We start from the raw sequence: 20,940 nt of genomic DNA, 5'->3' as shown, positions 1-20,940 counted from the left end.
CAGAGGGACTGTCACAATAGAGCAAAGGGGAAGAAGAAAAAGGCCTCATTTGTCCATGAAAACAAAGTACTCAGAACTCAATCTTGTTCTCATTGACGTTAACAGCAAAGCTCCCATTGACTTCAGTGGGGCCTAAATGGACCCTGGGGGCTCTATCCTGCAAGGTGCTGAGCTTCTGGCCCTGGTACAGCAAAGTACTTAAGTGGGTGCTTAAAGCCCTTGGTTTGTAACTTTCTGAATGCCCCTGCATTTCCGACATCACAGTCTGTTGCAAAGAAAATGACTGGGATGCCACAGCAAGAGGGAGTAACTTCACTGCAAGATCAACTTAAAGGAGAGGATGGGACTGGAAGGAAGGTGGCACGTGAAGAAACAAACATAGCTATGGTACCTAGTAAAAAAGGCCAGGAAAACTATGAAAAACACAAGACAGAAACAAAAATCACCTTGCTTAGCACTGCGTGTCAATTTTCTCCACTCTGGAAGCTCTGTTTGAAAGACTGCCCTTTCAGCGAAACTCCCACATGCCACAGAACCCAACAGATCTGGCACCAAAATACAGAAAGGACCTGATGTTCAGAAGAACCCTGCGATTTTGCTCCCATGTTTTTGCAGATGCATATGTAAGCAGAGTCAGGATGAGCTCTACCCTGACATCTGGTGGTGAATTATGGCGAGTGTGGAAAAGAACTCCAGGGGCTGATCTTGTTTGCATAGGCACACCCACCCACCTGGCATGAGACAACAGCAACTGAAAGTGGTTACTTTGGCTGGTGTGGGATCCTCAGTTTCTCTGTTATTGGGGCAGGAAGAATAAAGTTTTGTTACCCTGATTCTGTGAATCAAGGCCAGTGGAACTGTTGTATGACAGAAGGACTCACCATTAACTAAGTAGCACTCGCTTGACAAGGGGCATGGGTTACAAAACCTAGTGAATTGAGAGAGGTTGGGAGCAAATATTTGTACCTGGTGGTGTGAGCCTGAAACACCAATTGCACCTTCTTCTCTCTCCACTGTTGAATGTCAGAGCTAACTTTGATTCCATTAGAAGTCTAGTTACAGGCTGCTGAGCTGAATTCACTTTGGGCCAATAGTGCACCAGCACTGGGGCTCCCCTACTACTAGCTGAGATCACTGAGTGCTGTGTTAACTAGTGGCTGGCGGAGCAGCTAGCAGAGCGGAGCCTTGCGGGGACGGTTGGAGCGACCCAAGGAATAGCGAGCGGAACCCTTTGTGGGAACGGCTGGAGCGGAGCAGCTGGTAGAGCAGAGCAGTTCGTGGGATGGCAGGAGCGGCTCGTGGTGAAGGCTGCGGCGGAACCCCATGGAGAGGTGGCCGGTCGGCCTCGGATCATGTAAGGTGCCCCTTAACACCCTGCGCGCCCCCCTTTGAACTCTGGGGCTGCACTGACCAGGGACAGAGACTTTGGGGGTTGTTGGACTTTTGGGACTTTGGTGATTCTTGGGTTGCTGGTTTCAAGAACCAACGGGAAAGGACACGGTTCAATTTGCTGGGGTGGGTCTTCGCTCATGGTTTGGTCTATGAACTCTAGTTGTGGTGTTTTCCCAATTTAATGCTATGTCGTTTACCTCATGTTATTAAACATTTTCTGCTACACTGAGACTCTGTGCTTGCAAGAGGGGAAGTATTGCCTCTTCGAGGTGCCCAGGGGTGTGTGTAAGATTTCCCCAGGTCACTGGGTGGGGGCTTGAGCTGGTTTTGTGTTACGCTGTTGGGAGGGGACCCCTATGTACTGAACCCGGCCCTTGCTGCTATCAACTCAGCCTGGCAGAAGGGTTACGCATATAACTGAGGGTGCAGTTTTGTGGATCTAAATAATTGCAAGCATAACACTTCAGTATTTAGCTGCCCAATTGCACCTGCCGGTCAGGTGTCCACATACTACTGAATGTGCTAGAAATTATTTGTGGCCGCAAAATTGCACCTTGCAGTTATCGATGTCAGCAAAAACACAGGTGCAAAATGAACGGCCCCTAAGAAAATGTTGCCTCAAACCTCTATGCACATGATGGATGGACTTTTTAAAGTGTCCCTCAGAAGACTGCAGTTTCATCACATTAAGACTTCTGGCCTGCAATGAACATCGGGAACTTCCACTGAATGCAACAGGACTTGCAGACTCTGAACCTCTCATGATTTTTTGTGGTGGGTTTCATTGTGCTCTGCCATCAAGGGAGCAGACTCCAGGCAACCCAACAGACAGTGTTTTATTTAAACACAGATCTTAACAGGAGCCTGTAGGTAACAGTGGCAAATACCTCAGTCATCCTCTTCCTCCTTAGCCCAAATACCAGGCCCCTTGTCTCACCCCTGAAGATGGCCTGTCTAGGGTAGTTCTGAGCAATTTTTAGCTGCAGCCCCAGCAGTTAAGTAGAAAGGAATCGTTGTAGAATGTATGAAATGGAAATTCCCCCAAAACATGCAGCATCAAAGGAGCTGGTGCTGTGTATGGTAAAGATTGGTGCAGTCCATTCCAAATGGAGATGTTTCCTTCCCCTTTGCTGGGCTGGGAAGAGAGCCCAGTGCAGCTCTCTCATTTATTTGTGACTGTTGGAGGCAGGTCTAAGAGCTGTGTGTAAACTTGAGCACTATTTCCTTGCTAAGTATCAAACTTTCTATCCCCAACCATCCTGGCACTAGTGTCAGCCAGAAAAGAAAAAGCTGCAGGAAGTTATTTATTTTATACTGTGGAAAGTATATCTTTATACTGTCTCATATTAAGAAACAGCTGATCTGATTTGCTTCAAACTTTCCATCAATATTCACTTTTGGGCAGAGAGCAGACCTGGAAAATTTCATCTCTATTATCCAAACTTGCAGAAAGTTATAATTAATGTATTATTAAAATACTGAGCTGTTAGATAGAGCTTTTTATCAGTAGAACTCAAAGAACTTTACAGAGGAGGTGGGTATCATTATCCTCATTTGACAGATGGGGAAACTGAGGCACATGGCAGGGAAGTGACTTGCCCCAGGTCACCCATCAGGCCAATGGCAGAGCTGTAAACCCTGCTCGCCTGAGTCCCAGCCCAGTGCTCTATCTTCTAGGCCACACTAGGACCTTTTGAAAGGGGCATTTCAAATGGAAACATTATGCAACCTGAACTATAGCAACCTGAAACAGTATGCAACCTCAATTACTCCTCTGCCCCTAATACTGGTCTTCTCCAGTTCAGGGATCACTTTGCCCACCACTGAAATGCAACCACTTCTGGTGTGGAATGCGATATTAGACCACTTAGAAGTAAGCAACTCTTGAGCAAGTCTTTCTTGGCCTGGCTGTGCTTTCTTTAAAGACGGATTTTGAGAGCTGCTCTGCGTATGGCCAGAGAGTTGGATGATGGGAAAAGCAATGTCATTCATGAGCATACAAGTAATGAAAACTTCTCCCACGCTTACCTCAAGCCATACAGCACTGTCCCATCTGGATGGAGCCGAATCATGCGGTTCTTCACTGTCACCCCATGCAGGAAGGACTTCTTGTCATTCAGGAAATAGGTGTCAGGAAGCCACAACTGGTCAGCCACCCGGTTGTCCAGGGTCAGGTTCAGAGGAAGGTCACTGTACGCTAGGCGTTTGTCCCGCCAGCTCTGCTGGAAATACATGGTGATAGTGTAGTCCTGGGAGAGAAAACACACAACCGTCAGGTTGTCCCATGGGAGACACCCTGGTCCCTTGTCTCACTCCTGCTGCCACTGAGATGCCTGACATGTCTCCAAAGCTTTTGCACCCAGGGGTCTGCATTCCCCACATGGTGTGTTATAGGAACTGTGCCTTCTTTTGGAAGAGTAAAGCTACAGGGCACTAGAATGAGCTTTCTAAGGGGAGGAATTGGCTTGACTTGTCACTGATTCAACACTCAAAGGAGAGAACTTGTTGCAGTTCAGCCACCTCTTCCCTGCTCCACATTCTGCCCACTGCTCCTTAACACCAGAGTCACAGTGTGGTGGCGTGTGTCTGAGATCAGGGAGACAACAGAATACATGCAAAGTTGGCTAAATGTTTTTGAATGGCAGTGGCCCCATCAGTAGAATTGGTCAGTAAGGTCCCGTGGGAGGAAAATCTAAGGGATAAAGAAGTTCAGGAGAGCTGGCAGTTTCTCAAAGAGACAAAATTAAAGGCACAACTGCAAACTATTCTGATGTGAAGGAAAGCTAGGAAGAATACTAAGAGGCCAATATGGCTCCATCAGGAGCTCTTTAATGACCTGAACATCCAAACGGAATCCTACAAAAAGTAGAAATATGGAAGAATTGCTAAGAAGGAGACCAAAAGAACAGCACAAGCATATAGGGACAAAATCAGAAAGGCTAGGGCACAAAATGAGTTACACCTGGCAATGGACACAAAAGGCAATAAGAAGAGATTCTTTAAATATATTAGAAGCAAGAGAAAGATGAAGGTAAGTGTAGGTCCTCCACTTAGTGGGAAAGTAGAGATAATAATTGATGACATCAAGAAGAATGAGGTGTTTAATACCTGTTTTGATTCAGCCTTCACTGAAAAGGTTAATAGTGACCAGATACTCAAAATAGCTGATATTGACAGCAAGGGGGAAGGAATGCAAGCCAAAATAGGGAAAGAACGGGTTAAAGAATATTTAGATAAATTAGATGAATTCAAGTCAGCAGGGCCTGCTGAAATTCATCCTAGGGCAGCGGTTCTCAAACTGAGGTCCGCGAGGGCATTCCAGAGGGTCTGTGAGTCATGTCCAGGGCCACTGGCCCCACCAATCAACTCCCCCATCCCAGTGCCTCCTGCATGCCACGGAACAGCTGTTCAGCAGTGTGCAGGAGGCGCTGGGAGGGAGGGGGAGGAGTGGGGACAGGGTGCGCTCGGGGGAGTTGGCAGAAAGAGGAGGGGCAGGGGTGGAGCAGGGTCAGGAAGAGGTGGAGCGTGGTGGGGCCTTGGGGTAAGGGGTGGACTGGGGGCGAGGTCTGGGGCTGAGCGGGGGTTGAGCACCCCCAGGGAAAATTAGAAGCTGACTTGGGGGTCCATGAAAAATTTTAAATCAAAATGGGGTCCTCAGGTTGCTAACGTTTGAGAACCGCTGTCCTAGGGTACTTAAGGAATTGGCAATCTCAGAACAGTCAGCAATTATCTTCAAGAACTCATGGAGTACAGGTAAGGTCCCAGATAACTGGAGAAGGGCAAACATAGTACCTATCTTTAAAAGGGGGAACAAAGGGACCCAGGGAATTATAGACCAGTCAGCCTAACTTCAATACCTGGAAAGATATTGTGACAAATTATTAAACAATCAGTTTGTAAGCATTTAGAGGACAATAGCGTTATAAGGAATAGCCAGCATGGATTTGTCAAGAACAAATCATGCCAAACCAACCTAATTTCCTTCTTTGACAGGGTTACTGGCATAGTGAATGGGAGGAAAGCAGTAGATGTTATATGTCTTGATTTTAGTAAGGCTTTTCACATGACAGTCTCATAAACTAATTATGGAAATGTGGTCCAGCTGAAATTACTATAAGGTGATGCACTTGTTGAAAGTACGTACTCAAAGAGTAGTTATGAATGGTTTGCTGTCAAACTGGGAGGATGTATCAAGTGGGGTCCCACATGACAGTCTCATAAACTAATTATGGAAATGTGGTCCAGATGAAATTACTATAAGGTGATGCACTTGTTGAAAGTACATACTCAAAGGGTAGTTATTAATGGTTTGCTGTCAAACTGGGAGGATGTATCAAGTGGGGTCTGACCGGGGTCAGTCCTGGGTCTGGCACTATTCAATATTTTCATTAATGACTTGGATAATGGAGTGGAGAGTATGCTTGTAAAATTTGCAGATGACACCAAGCTGGGAGGGGTTGCAAGCACTTTGGAGGACAGGATTAGAATCCAAAACAATCTTGATAAATTAGAGATTTGGTCTGAAACCAACAAGATGAAATTCAACACAGACAAGTGCAAAGTACTTCAGTTAAGAAGGAAACATCAGATGCACAACTATAAAATGGGGAATAACTGGCAAGGTGGTAGTACTGCTGAAAAGGATCTGGCAGTTAGAGTAGATCACAAACTCAATGAGTCAACAAGGTGATGGCATTTGAGAAAAAGGCTAATATCATTCTGGAGTATATTAACAGGAGTGTTGTAAGACATGGAAGGTAATTGTCCTGTTCTATTCAGCACTGGTGAGGCCTCAGTTGGAGTATTGTGTCCAGTTGTGGGCGCTACACATTGGGAAAGAGGTGAACAACTTGGAGAGAGTCCAGAGGAGAGCAACAAAAATGATCTTAGGTTTAGAAAACTTAACCTATGGGGATAAGTTTAAACAAAATTGGGCATATTTAGTCTTGAAAAAAGAAGACTGAGGGGGGACCTGGCAACAGTCTTTAAATAAGTTAAGGGCTGTTATAAAGAGGATGGTGATCAATTGTTCTCCATGTCCATGGAAGGTAGGACAAGAAGTAATGGCCTTAATTGGCAACTAGGGAGATTTAGGTTAGATATTAGGAAAACTTTCTAATTATAAGGTTAGTTAAGCTCTGAAATAGGCTTCCAAAGAGAGGTTGTGGAATCTCTGTCATTGGAGGTTTTTAAGAACAGGTTGGACAAACACCTGTCAGGGCTGGTCTAGGTTTATTTGGTCCAGCCTCAGCACAGGGGGCTGGACTTGATGACTTCCCGAAGTCCCTTCCAGCCCTGCATTTCTGTGATTCTATGAAGACCCCAAAACTGTTGGGGATCAGGCTGGGGTTTGTGTATATCCCAGATTCATTCATCAGTCATATTAATGGTCATGTCTATGGCTCTCATCACCACAGTGTTGATGGAGTGCTGGCACATCAAGCTTCACTCGGCACCTCTAGCGGTTGGACCTCTAGAAGGGAATCTGTTCCAGGTTTGGGTGTATAATTATTATTACGTGTCTTGCAGTAGCACATAAGGGCCCCAACCATGATCAAGACCCCATTGTTCTGGATGCTGCACAAACAATTAGTAAGAGACAGTCCTTGCAGAGCTTACAATCGAAATAGACGAGATACACATTGGGTAGAAAGGGAAACAGAGGCACAGATAGAAGTGACTTCGCCAAGGTCACCCGGTGGGTCAGTGGCAGAGCTAGGAATAGATGACGGGTCTCCTGACTCTCCCTGCCCACTGGATCATAATTCTCGCTCTCTTATACAGCACTGCCTTTTAGCAACCAAAAAAGAAGAAATTATATATATCGATATATACATAAACTTAAAGAAAATATATCCCAGGGGTAAACCTGTGAGGGCGTGAGGCAGGGAGGGGATTTCTGGCTGGCTCGGCCATTGTTTGTTGCAAAGAAGCAGGCAGTGGAAGCCACTTTCACTTCATTTATTCTTTTAAAAAGCAGAGGGATTGTTAAGGAAGATGGCAACTTTCACCTCTAAGCCAGAGTTTTAAAGTCAGGCTAGCTTGGCAATGACCAAAAGCCATTACCCCTAGATTCAATATATGAAGCGAATTGGGGGCTTCATTGAAGTTCTAAGTAGGCAAGGAAGCATGTCTTGAAAACCACAATGAGAAGGGGACATTAACAGCCCTATGGCTTAGCAGAGAGGCTGACTACATAATGAGGCAGGGAGGCTGAGATCTTGTTCCCTGTGGAGCTGACCTGTCTGTCAGGGTTGGGGCATGTTGACAGGATGGCGGGGAGTAGCTTGCGCTGCCATCGCCCATGCTGCACTTGTTCTGGGGATTAGCAGAGGACTTTGCTCTCTAGGGCTGTCAGTCCAGCACTAAATCCAGCTAAAAGCCCAAAATAATGAAATGATCCCGCATGTGTAGGAAGCCCTCCCTGGGTGTCTGAAAATAGGCCAAATCTCAGCCAAGTGAATGGAGCTTGAATTTCCATGAGAAAACATCAACACAGGGCAAATGGGGGGGGGGGGGCCTTGATTACTGTGCAAATAATTGCTGCTAAATCTTTCAGCCCATTCCACCATGACTCTGTCACCTTATAAGAACAGTCCTAGATGGTAGGCATAGTAATTACACAATACCTATACAGAGCGGCTGCTTGCTGTTCCCAACTATCTTGCTTCAGCTTCAGAGCAGCCTGGAATGAGTGTTGTGATCTCATGACCCTGTGTGTGAGCAACCTCCTCTCATCATCTTGTGAAACGCTGATTGGGCTGGAGGGGACAGGGTTTGGCTCATTCCATCTCGCTCTCAATTCAGGATTTTTTTCATCCTGCAATTCAGCTGCCCTTGTCAGGATACAAGATGGGTTTGTGAAAATTGGTTCTTTCTCCTGAAGCTTATATGGGTGGTCAATTTATGCACAATGGTGCCATATTTAGGAAGCAAGGAGATTATGGTAGCCCAAGTTGCCATAACACTGATGATGGAGTGCTGGCACACCATTGCTTTCTGTTTACATGGAGAATATCCGTACAAACAGTCTTGATTCCTAATCTATTGTACTGCTATGGTATGCTATGGAGTGGGTGGGGCTAAAGACATGTAAGAGAGTGGGGTGGAGTTACGATATATCCAGTGGGGCTAAAATAAACTGAGTGGGTGTGGCTAAAGTAGGACAAGGAATAGGGTGGGGCTAAGGCAAACCAAGGTAGGGGATAGGCTACAGAAGTTGAACTGAAGTTTCAGAATGAATTACTGCTGGCGAAATAATGGCTAAAAAACATTTCATAAATAAGAAGTGCCCCATCAGTCACTGTAGGAAATCCCTGTAAAGTAATGAAGAGATGGTACAGGAGGCACCCTACCCTGCGGATTTGCACTGGGGGCAGCCAGACTCCTGCAGCTTCTGAGGGTGCAACCTCCCTCCTGAGGGATGTAGGAAGCCTGAGCTACCCCTGCGGTGGGGCTGCTTCGTGGAGCAGCTAGCTGAAGGGGACCCGTGCTGGGAAAGTCAGGGAGGCATTCTGCCAGCCTCACTCCTGCCAGACTTCAACTGGAGCTGTGAACGCTCAGTGCCTCTAAAAACTAGGCTCACGTGGGGCACCCAAGAGTTGAGGTACCCATAACTACTTGACACTTGCAGGAAATTTAGGCCTAAGTGTGGCCCAAGGCCAGAGAGCTGGGGTAGACCCCAGGCCTCCTGACCCTTACTCTGTGTTTTAACCCAAATCCACATACTGATATCGCCTTCTGACTTCACCCCCGAACATGCCAGGAGTTTGGTTAACAAACAGGCTTTTTTAAGGATTGCTGAATTCCTCCCTCATCTCTGAGGGAGCTCAGCATTATCTTCAGAGGGCCTTTCCCCAGGAACTCCACACACTTGCAGTGAAACACCCTTCAGCAGTCTGGCCCCACATTCCCCTGTAAGAGTGAAGGAGCAGAACAAATCAGCATGGTGCCTATTTTTATTATTATTGAACCACCAGTTCTGGTATTCCTCCCCAGTCATGCCAATGCTCCTCAGGTCACCAGCAGTACCTTCTGCTGTCCCAGTCCTAGAACCCCTACCTAGCTCTGCCAATACACCTCAGTTCTGACCCTGGCTTTCCTAGTCTGGGCTCCCCTCAGGACTCTGCACCTCAGCCCTTAAACAAAACACCCCTCTGTGATATACACTGAGTTCCAAAGAACAGGTGATGTCCCAGAGCACCCCCTTGTGGCCTGGGACAGCCCTGAAGGCACCTGGCCTCAGTTTCCCTCTGAGTTCCAAGAATAAACCATTTACACCCCATCTTTAAGAACACTATTCCCCTTTTATCAGTGCTAATTTATTCAGATTAACCATCTCCCCTTTTTGATTCAGGGTCTTTCACAACCCATCTTCTTGGGCCTGTGCATTACCAGTCCTGGACTGTCAACTCTCCACTCAGATTCAAGGACTGCACAGCCTCCATCTTGGGGCTGTGAGCTTTGCTGTCAGCCCTGGCCTTAATAGCCTACAGACTCTGCCCTGAGGTTCAGAGGTTTCACAGCCTTCCTTCCTGGTGACTGAGAGTTTTCAATCCTGACCTCCCCAGCCTGCATGCTCTCTCAAGTCCAGGGTTTCACAGTCATCCTTCTAGAAACTGTGCACCTCAAACTCATTCATCCCTCCCTCCAGGCTTTTTCAACAGCTTCTCCTTGACTAAGCTTGGAGCCTCCTCTTAAGTCACCAGCCCAGACACTAATCAGACTCTTGATTCTCCCCAGGTGAGTCTAATAACCTCAAACACCTGTCTGCACTGGTTGGGAGAGATGGGACCCTGGCCTGACTCAGTCTATAAGGCTCCTAGTCCCAGGCCCTTAAAGGAACAATATATTCCCCCCTCCCCAACACTAACTGCTTCCCGAGACCATTTTCCTCTCTCCAAATGATTGCTCTAATTATTTTTCTATTCTTCATCTGCTTGCCCTGGATATCTGGGGTAACTGCTCCCCCCCCCCCAAACAAACCTATCTCCCCTAGCTTTAAAGGCCAGTACCCCATTAGAGGGCAAATGATCAGTACTGACCACAATGAGAGTATATAAAACTCATGGCTTTTGTGCTCTGATCCAGGCTGGAATGAGAGGATCTGGGGGTTAAAACATAAGGTATTAACCTTCTGAATCAGCATACTATTTCCCTACTGGTTTTATAAACCAGTCATCTAGCACTGGTGAGCTACAGAGAGCTTTCTGGGAAGTGGAAGAGCAAATATTCAAGCCAGTTCTTTCCCAGGTTCCCTGACTGCTCCTGTGTGCTTCCTTTCCCTCCAACTCACAGCCAGACATTATTGTGCAATGCCATGCATCTGCATTTCCAGATAACCCCTCTTATCTTTTACAAAGCACTACAGTCCACCTAGTATTTAGTGCTTCTCATGGACTCTCCCCCTCTCTGGCTCTCTTTCCCTCTCACTCCTCCTCTCTCTCTTTCTGTCCCCCCCACCCATCTCCTCCTTCACTTTCTCCATTTTGATTTTTCTCTCCTCCTCCTCCTCCTCCTCTTTCCCATAATCTTTCTCACTCCATTTCTCAGTATCTTCCCTTCCTCTACCAGCCCAGTGCCAATCTCTGCTGAGTGATGTGTGTGATTGCTGGACAGAAGTGAAAGAGCCAGGCAGGCATCCAATATTCAGAGGTCAGAGTTCTCTTCAGGAGAAGAGGTGACACTGACACTGAGGTATTAATGGGCTGCAGCTCCAAAGCACAGGGAGGGGAGACTTTGAGAACGGAGCGTGCTCTCTGGGAGCCGCTAGCAGAGTGCAATGCACATAACAGGTACCTTATCACATCTGAAGGAGAGTGCACCAACCCAGAGTCCATGCCACAGGGGAAGGCACTGATAAGTTACCCTACAGCATGCAAGAGAGACTGTATCACAGAGGAAAGAAACCGCGCATGCCAATCATGTACTATGTTTGATAGATGCTGAATCCCATGGAGGAAGCAGGGACCCCATGAGCTCTACCCAGTTCACCTGTATCTTCCTAATATTAACAGACGATAGACAGATGAAAAAATATCCGGACATGGATGAATGGCTAGAACTAGAGGTATCTATCTGTTCAATGCGGGTCACAAGGCTACAAACCTATTAGAAAAGATTACAGTGGAAGCCTCCCCTTCAGACATGGATAACATCTTAACTGAGGGTGACACCATCCTTTTGGAGCAGGGTAACCAGACTGATTCAATGTGTGCAGTATCCACAGGCTCTGGATTCCTGACTCCCTAAACTGACATTCTCACAAGGCTTCAAGCAGGGACCCCACAGGGCATCAGTCAAGATCCCTGTGTTCTGGGGTTTATCCACCAGCCATGCTAACATCGTAGCTTCCCAAACCTCCCTGTCTCTGCACACTCTCACAAGCCAACGGGCCCCCCAGGCAATGAGTTGATTCTCAAGGGATGGGCATCCCCAGCAAAATGAACACCTACTGTCCTCCATCAGCAGTCTCTGCAAAGAGGTGAGAAACTGACTGGGCCTGGGGACTGAACACACCTTGCAGCCCTCGGGCTGTTCTCCCCAGGTCAGCGTTAGTGGGACAGTGTGGGCTATGGTCACCCTGCTGCCTGTGCTGGGCTGGTGCGGAGGATAAACAGAAGAGCTTGTCGCTATGGGGAGGCTCGCACTCTAAGTGATTTTCTACAGCAGTGCAGCTCTCTGGCACTGCTACCCACAGCGGGAGCTGCGCTACAGACACAGTGATGGGCATTTTGACCTCCTTGTTTTCAACCAGGTTGGAGGGCACAGTGGTACCCTCTCTATGCTGCAGCTACCCCACTGGTGGAAATGTGTCTGTGCAAAACTGCTTACACAATTCCTAGTACAGAGGAGGTGGCTAGAGCTCTCAGTTTAGCACCTTTTCAGCTGCATGCATTCACTCAGGGCCAGGAGAGCCCACTGAGTTCTTACATGGGTATGCAGTGGGAGGTGAGGGTTGCATGGCCCAAACAATGGCCAGGCAGAATTCCCTTCTCTGCACTAATGAGGGGGCAGAGGCTGATCCCTCCCCACTTCCTTGGAGGCACACAGCACCCCAAAGTGGATATGCCCTGATGAAGTATACTAACCATGAGCCTAATTACATGTCTGGATCCCCTGAACTATATCTTAGCGCCTAGTCTGTGCACAGTTACTCAACCTGCATGCTCAAATTCTCGGATTCTGCAGGCGCAGTGGCCGTGTGTTTCTGTGGGTACTGCCATTGCATTTCTGCTTTACCCTTTAAAACTTTGTCATCAGGGCCAAATCCAGGTTCCACTGAAGCCTAGCATTTGTGTTACAGATGCCAGTTGGTAGCAGGACACTGCGTGGGATTACCATGTGGCTTGTATTGTCTAGGATTACCTTGATTTGAGAGCGACCCCACACCCAGCTCATTTAACTCCCTGGGACACTATGCTCTTGCAAAGACACACACAGTTACATGGGCCACAGCAGACTGGCTCCAGCTGAACTTGGCTGCCATGGCTAGACTTGCTGTCACTTGTCTGTGCCTGGCATGCACGGTGCCCCAGCCCCACCACAGGGAACTGAAATAGGCAACAGGCAGCTGAGGGAACAGCTCCTTCTGGCCCAAGTGGGAGCAGCTGGGTTAAGTCTTGCTCAGCTGGAAGACACTTGCACGTCCATCACAATAATGGGAGGAGAAGCATGTGTCCTGGGCTATCTCTAGATAGGGGGCTTCCCCTCTCCAAATACCCTGCCAGGGTCCCTTCACCTAGTTGCTGTGGAAGAGATGTGGAGAGGCCATGTTGGCTGTGGAGAGGCCATGTTGGCTGGCTGGTCTCTGGCTCTCCAGCTACTGCTCTAGGTTTTTTTTATTTATTGTCCCATTTTTTTTCATCAAAGAGTCAGCCCTGGGAGCCCAGCTGCGTGACAGGCCCCGCTCAGCGCTGCGCCTCCCATTCACCCCCTCCTGGAGCAGACACAGCACCTGAGCCTGCTGGAAGGCTTTCCGAGCATAACCGTCCTTTTGGGATCCCTTTGGGATCCCCCTACGTTACTGCCATTCCCTCCACATCACTAAGCCACTGGCTCTTTCCGAGCTGCCAGCTCCAGTCCCCGTCTCCTCCCCCGCCCCCCAGTCTCCGGTTTGGTGGAGGGTTTTTTTCCCCTCTCTCCCTTCCCCTCCTCCTTGCACACACAGAAGAAAGGTAAGAACACCCCAGGGTCAGACAGCCATTCACATTCCAGAGCTGCTCCTCTCTGCTGAGGAATGCTGACTAAGGCCTTGGCTACACTTGCGAGTTACAGCGCTGTAAAGGCTCCCCCAGTGCTGTAACTCACTCCCCGTCCACACTGGCAAGGCATTTGCAGTGTTGTATCTCCGTGGTTGCAGCGCTGCATGTACTCCACCTCTCCGAGAGGAATAATGAGTATTGCGCTGCCGCTTAAGCGCTGCGGCGCCAGTGTGGCCGCCCAATGCGCTGTGAATGGCCTCCAGAATTATTCGGCAGTATCCCACAATGCCTGTTCTAGCCACTCTGGTCATCAGTTAAAACTCTACTGCCCTGGCCTCAGGTAACCAACCATGTGACCGACCCTTTACATTCCCTGGGAATTTTAAAAATCCCCTTCCTGTTTGCTCAGCCCGGCGTGATGTGGAGTGCTACCAGCGAATCTTTCCAGGTGACCATGCCTCCACGCACCAAGCGAGCCCCAGCATGGAGCAATGGCGAGTTGCTGGACCTCATCAGTGTTTGGGGGGAGGAAGCTGTCCAGTCCCAGCTGCGCTCCAGCTGTAGGAATTACGATACCTTTGGGAAGGTATCAAAGGACAAGATGGAAAGGGGCCATGACCGGGACGCCCTGCAGTGCAGGATTAAAGTGAAGGAGCTGCGGAGTGCCTACCGCAAAGCCCGCGATGCAAACGGCCGCTCGGGTGCTCCCCCCGCGACCTGCCGATTCTACAAAGAGCTGGATGAGATACTTGGGGTTAACCCCACCTCCACTCCGAGCACCACCATGGACACTTCAGAGCCGGTGGGGGGGGGGGAGGAGGAAGAGGAGGAGGAAAACGGGAGTGAGGGTGGTGGGCCGGATGGAGACAGCCCGGAATCCCTGGAGCCATGCAGCCAGGAGCTCTTCTCGAGCCAGGAGGAAGGTAGCCAGTTGCAGCGGCCGGTACTTGGTGGAGGACAAACAGAAGAGCAGGTTCCCGGTAAGCGGGTTTTTTTTTCGGGAAGGAATTTTTTCGGTGCGGGCTCTTTGGGAGAGGAGGATTAGGCATGCATGCCTAGATGCGGAATAGTGCATTGATGTGGTTTATCACATCGCGGTAATCGGCCTCGGTAATCTCCTCGAATGTCTCATCCAGAACGTGTGCAATGCGCTTGCGCAGGTTTATCGGGAGAGCCACCATGGTCCTTGTCCCAGCCAGGCTAACGTGTCCGCGCCACTGTGCCGCGAGGGGCGGGGGGACCATTGCTGCACACAGGCAAGCTGCATATGGGCCAGGGCGGAAGCCGCATTCCAGTAGAAGACCCTCCCTTGCTTCCCAGGTCACCCTCAGCAGCGAGATATCATCCAGGACGAACTCCTGTGGAAAATGTTGGGACAGTGTTCAGTGTAGGTGCTCCCTGAAGCTGTTGGCTCTCCCCAAGGCACAGAAACCCAGAGGACAGTGCAGCCCTGAAACAATCAGTCCCCCTTACTCACCATTTTGAGGCTCCCGTGGGATATGTGTGCTCCGTTTCGGACGGGAAAATTATGCTATTGTGTAGACCCTGTGTGTTTTCTACTCCTTAAGTGCGGGGGGAATCATTACTCTGTCTGGTATAAACAATGCTGCCGCTGTTAAATGTTGCATTTTGCCTATACAGCTGCATCAACCTTGAGACCTCAGCCGTCCCTCTTATCGCCTGCTCAGAGACTGCAAAGACTCAGGAAGAGACCGCGAAAAAGCAAAGAAGACATGCTGCAAGAAGTGATGCGGCAATCTATTAAAGAGAATGAGAAAGCACAGAACTGGAGGGAGAGAGAAAGCAGGATCCGCCAGGAAAACGCAGCGCACCGGCGGCAAAGCACCGTGCACCATCAGCAAAGCACGGATTGGCTCATAAGCATCCTGGAGCGCCAAGCAGATGCTATCCAGGAGCTGGTAGCCATGCAGAAAGAGGAGCAGTACCGCAAACGCAAACGCCACCTCCCCCCTACAGCCCTTGTCCCAAAACTCTTTCCGTTGTGCCCCACTGTCACCTCCAACCAACTTTCCCCAACTTCCGTGTTCTTCACGCCACCCGCTGCCTCCAACACCAGTATCTTCACCACCCAGCCCTGAAAACCACGACCCTTACCCTCTGCACTCAACCCCCATCACCATGCAGTATAGCTGTCCTGAAGTGCAGCACTCACTGCACAGCACACCAGACAGGACATATGCAAATCTGTGATTGTACTGTTCCCCACTCCACCCCCTTGTTTCTTTTCAATAAATATTTTTTTTTCTTTTCAATAAATGGATTCTTTGGCTTTGAAAACATTCTTTATTATTGCATAAAGTAAAAGACTCCTTAGCCCAGGAAATAAACAGGCACTGCAAGTCTGCTTGTCTGCTAAGCAGACACTGATTCCTAAAGATTGGAACTACTGCACTTCACTCCCGTGCAGGGCACCAGATATCACTGCTGGTTTTCAGCCTCAAATTGCTCCCTCAAGGCATCCCTAATCCTTGCAGGCCCGTGCTGGGCCCCTGTAATAGCCCTGCTCTCTGGCTGTGCAAATTCAGCCTCCAGGTGTTGAACCTCAGAGGTCCATGCCTGAGTGAAGCTTTCACCCTTCCCTTCACAAATATTATGGAGGGCACAGCACGCGGATATAACCGCGGGGATGCTGTTTTCGGCCAAGTCCAGCTTCCCATACAGAGATCGCCAGCGGCCCTTTAAACGGCCAAAGGCACACTCCACAGTCATTCGGCACCGGCTCAGCCTGTAGTTGAACCGTTCCTTGCCGCTGTCAAGACTCCCTGTGTAGGGTTTCATGAGCCACGGCATTAACGGGTAAGCGGAATCTCCAAGGATCACAATGGGCATTTCAACTTCCCCTACCGTGATCTTCCGCTCTGGGAAAAAAGTCCCGGCCTGCATCTTCCTGAACAGCCAAGTGTTCCGAAAGATGCGTGCGTCATGCACCTTTCCGGGCCAGCCTGTGTTAATGTCAATGAAACGCCCACGGTGATCCACAAGCGCCTGGAGAACCATAGAGAAATACCCCTTCCGATTAATGTACTCGGATCCTAGGTGGGGTGGTGCCAGAATAGGAATGTGCGTCCCATCTATCGCCCCTCCACAGTTAGGGAACCCCATTTGTGCAAAGCCATCCACTATTTCCTGCACGTTACCCAGAGTCACGGTTCTTCTGAGTAGGATGCGATTAATGGCCTTGCAAACTTGCATCAACATGATTCCAACGGTCGACTTTCCCACTCCAAACTGGTTTGCGACCGACCGGTAGCTGTCTGGAGTTGCCAGCTGCCAGATTGCAATAGCCACCCGCTTCTCCACTGGCAGGGCAGCTCTCAATCTCGTGTCCTTGTGCCACAGGGTGGGGGCGAGCTCCTCACACAGTCCCATGAAAGTGGCTTTTCTCATCCGAAAGTTCTGCAGTCACTGCTCGTCATCCCAGACTTCCATGACGATGTGATCCCACCACTCGATGCTTGTTTCCCAAGCCCAAAAGCGGCGTTCCATGGTGCTGAGCATGTCCATGAATGCCACAAGCAATTTCGTGTCGTACGCGTTACGCGGCTCGATAGCATCGTCGGACTCCTCACCCTCACTCTCACTGTCACTTTGGATCTTAAGGAATAGTTCGACAGCCAAACGTGACGTGCTGGCGAGACTCGTCAGCATACGCCTCAGCAGTTCGGACTCCATTTCCTGCAGACAGATCGCGCTGCACAGAAACCGTTGAAAGATGGCGTCAAAGGTGGACGGAAACAAAGGGATTTCTGGGATGTGAAGCGATGCATCACGGGGCATTGGGACAGGACCCAGAATCCCCCGCACCCACGCCCCCTTCCCACAACCCACGGCGCCAGAATGGGAAAAGGTGCTCTGTGGGATAGCTGCTCATAATGCACCGCTCCCAATAGCGCTGCAATTGCTGCAAATGTGGCCACAACAGTGCGCTGGGCAGCTGTCAGTGTGGACAGACTGCAGCGCTTTCCCTACTCAGCTGCACGAAGTCAGGTTTAACTCACAGCGCTGTACATCTGCAAGTGTAGCCAAGGCCTTAGAGGCTAGCAACAGCCTGCTGTGGTACTGAAATCAGGAGCCTGCTTGCAGGCCGCCTGTGCCTTCTCCCAGCTGCTGAAGGCAGTCCTAGCCTCCTCCTGCATTAGGCAGCCATATCTGGGAGAGTCCGACAGTTGTGGCCCCACTGATTATCTCAGTGTCTGGTGAAGCTCAGCAGAGATCCCTTTTCACGCCATCTAAGGGCGCCTAAGGAAGTGATCCAGGGAGCATGGTGAAGCATTTCAGTATTAGGCTAGGATTGCACCAAGGGGAATGTGGCCCTGCAGAATGCCAGAGGGAATGGGCTTAGGTCGATAAGGGATACACTAGGATGCTCTTCAAGGTACTGGGAACAACCAGTGTCCCAGGGGGCATGCTGGATAAAGCTGAGGGAACAGCAGCAAAAAAAAAAAAAAAAAATGGTTGGCATGTATTAATTTGAATTCCAGAGCAAATTTTCATTGGATCATGTTCATGACACCATTTGTATTTGCTTTCCTCAGCTATCAGAGCCCTCAAGCTTCCCTAGCCATGCACACTTGTGAGAAACAAATTCTGAGCTCGAATATCCATCAGGAGCAAACTTCAGCTTGTACATTATAAATCACAATATATTGCTGTGTTGGTTGGTTACATAAGCCATCCAATCAGGGAAGAGAAACAATGTCACATGACTCACGTAAGTAACCCACACAACGTAATGGGTGAATACTGAGAATGTGCTGCAGATGGAGAACTGTTCACTGAGGACATTGGTGTGTATCCCCATAGAACAAGAATCAGCTGGGTTGTGTGCAGACAGAAAGGAATTCACCAGTGAAACACAGTCTGGTGAGCTCTAGAGTCAGGATGTGTGAGTCCGGGATGCACCAAGGGGTAGCATGTTGGGATGAAGCTAAAAGACTCCTCAGAGTGCCAGACAGAATCACAGGACAGCCCTGGAGGTGACCTGTGGATACTCTGCAGAGCACAAGATTCTCACTGAGGCACTGGGAAAGCCAGGAGGTGCCAGGACCTACAGATGAGACAGAGAACACTTGGGGGCACTGCAGGCTGTTTACATGCCACAGAGCATGTTGAAACTCATCTAGGGGCACCAGACCCGAGGATGGGCCAAGGAGCACAGCAAGATGCTCCACAGGGAGAACTGATGCAGCAGAGTGACATGCTGAGCTGTTCCTGGACCCACCAATAGACAAGGGAACAAAGCACATAGCGCGTAGGGGAAGGGAAATGCAAGTCCATAATACCAGCTGATTCTTTACCATGATGCCACAGCTGTCAGATCCCCAGCCCAAGCACATGAGACTAGGCTGTTGGGTGCAGCTGGGAGAAGAGGAAGGGCAGTGGAATCAGAAACACCACCGCCACCAATATACATATCAATGGATAAATATTTTCATTGTCCCAGGGAGCCTTCCCCATCATACTGGGGAAGAACACGCAGGTCCCAGTCCCTATGCTGTAAGAACTCCCCACCCCACCCCACTCCCAGTGATCCCAGACGCCAGCAATAAGATATTGGGCTCCATGTTAAAGGCTGAATTATCAATCAAATGAGCCAAATGCACAGGGCTGGGATCCCATCTATCCACTGGGTTCTCAGTCCTTTGCTTGCTGACATGAAGCAAGTTGTGGGGGAGAGGAGAAGAAACATCTTGAACTCTAGTGTGGAGCAGACAGCTGTCCTCTGTCCCAGGACAGGGCATGAAGTAATGGGGGCAGTAGGAACAGCTTGGGATAGGGAGGGGAGGTGGGGGAGAAAAGGGTTGTGAAGAGGCTGGTGGAAGGGAGGAGTTCAGCAAATGCTCAGAGCTCAGCCAAAACACAGGGCAACTGGAGCAAGAGCCATTAATATACCAGAGGTCAGTCTCCTCCTTACCCTTCTGAAACAGCCGCCCACGAAGCTCCCTCCCACCACAATCCCACCTGCCCAAAAGCACAACACAGCCGAAGAAGTCACTCAGTGACAATGACTCAGGGACCCTCGGCTCCAGGTTTAGGGTCATATTCTACAGGCCTGATCCATAGCCCATTGATGGCAATGCAGCCCAGATCCTCAGAGGTATTTAGGCACCTAACTCCCATTGCTTTGTGGGAGCAGGGCACCTAAACACCTTTGAGGATCCGGGCCTGGGAGTCTATTGACTCCAATGAGCTTTGGATCAGTCCCAAAGCTCTCTAGCCCAGGGGGTTGGGTGGAGAGTTCTGGGCCTCTGCCATAGACTCACACAGAGCTCTCTTTCTTACCCATCCAGGCTGCATCCTCCTGGGACCCCTAAGTAAATTCCCTGCATTTCTGTGTCGTTGCCCCTGTGACATTTCCACATGGCTCAGTTACCACCAACTGGCCCACCCCGCAGTATGATGTATTTGTTTGCACTGCAATAGAGCCCCAAGGTCGCAATTGGGATCAGGGCCCCGCTGTGCTGGCTACGGCTCCAACATAATTCCTGACCTTAGGAGCGCACAGGCCAGGATGCTACCTTGTATCTGTGGCAATTTCTGTGTACGACATGTTGCTACCCTGTACAGGATTAGGATGGCCAGGGATACATTCCCATGATAAAAGAACACCACATCTATTTCTGCTCACTGTGAACAAATGGGGAGAGCCCCTCCAGTCTGCGTGTGCGTCTCCCACTTCTTCTTGCTGCCCATCTCAACTCTCCTGAAATCTCACTTTGCCCTCATGTCTGACACACCCAAAACAGATCATTCCCCACCTGCATGTTGCATCCAACATACATCATATGCCCAAGGGAGGAGAGCTGTTGCATGGGTGAGTTTGCTTAAATACGGAGTCCAGGTTAATTCTAGTGACTGCAGTTCCCAGTCTGCTCTTTTCAGAGGGTCGTCACTGGGGAACTGATTCAAATCAGATGAATGGCAATACTTTTTCATGTAGGGTCCAATGAGCCTGTGAAACTCACTGCCACAAGATGTCATTGAGACCAATAGCTTATCAGGACTGAAAAAGAAATGGGCATTTACATGGAGAATAAGAACATCCAGAGTTAGAATAGGAAATATTAAAACACTACATAAGAGTTTGGGGAGGCATATAAACCCTCCTGCTTCAGGGCACAAGCCCCAACCTTTAACTAAGAGATTTAGGAGGAAACATTCCTTCTGGGCAGGCTATTCCAGACTTGCCTACTGCAGGGTTCCTTGTACCTTCCCCTGAATTAACAGGTACTGGCTATTGTGCATGTCAAGATATTGGACGAGATGGACTATTGGTCTGATACAGTCTGCCAATTCCTTTTTCCTATCAGTACGGGACCTCCAG

At 49.3% G+C, this 20,940-nt stretch overlaps 1 protein-coding gene across 1 annotated transcript in view; it reads right to left on the bottom strand.

Annotated features, from left to right (window-relative positions):
* GABRQ (gamma-aminobutyric acid type A receptor subunit theta) overlaps positions 1 to 20,940 on the bottom strand; it is a 100,722-nt gene that overhangs the window by 20,639 nt on the left and 59,143 nt on the right. Inside the window, exon 4 of the mRNA XM_065410588.1 lies at positions 3,421 to 3,641. Within this exon, the coding sequence (XP_065266660.1) occupies positions 3,421 to 3,641 (221 nt within the window). The remainder of the gene's footprint in view (positions 1 to 3,420; positions 3,642 to 20,940) is intronic.

Source organism: Emys orbicularis, chromosome 9 (genome assembly GCF_028017835.1).
Source record: "Emys orbicularis isolate rEmyOrb1 chromosome 9, rEmyOrb1.hap1, whole genome shotgun sequence".
Taxonomy (NCBI): Eukaryota; Metazoa; Chordata; order Testudines; family Emydidae; genus Emys; species Emys orbicularis.
This window is presented reverse-complemented; position numbering and strand designations above follow the sequence as displayed.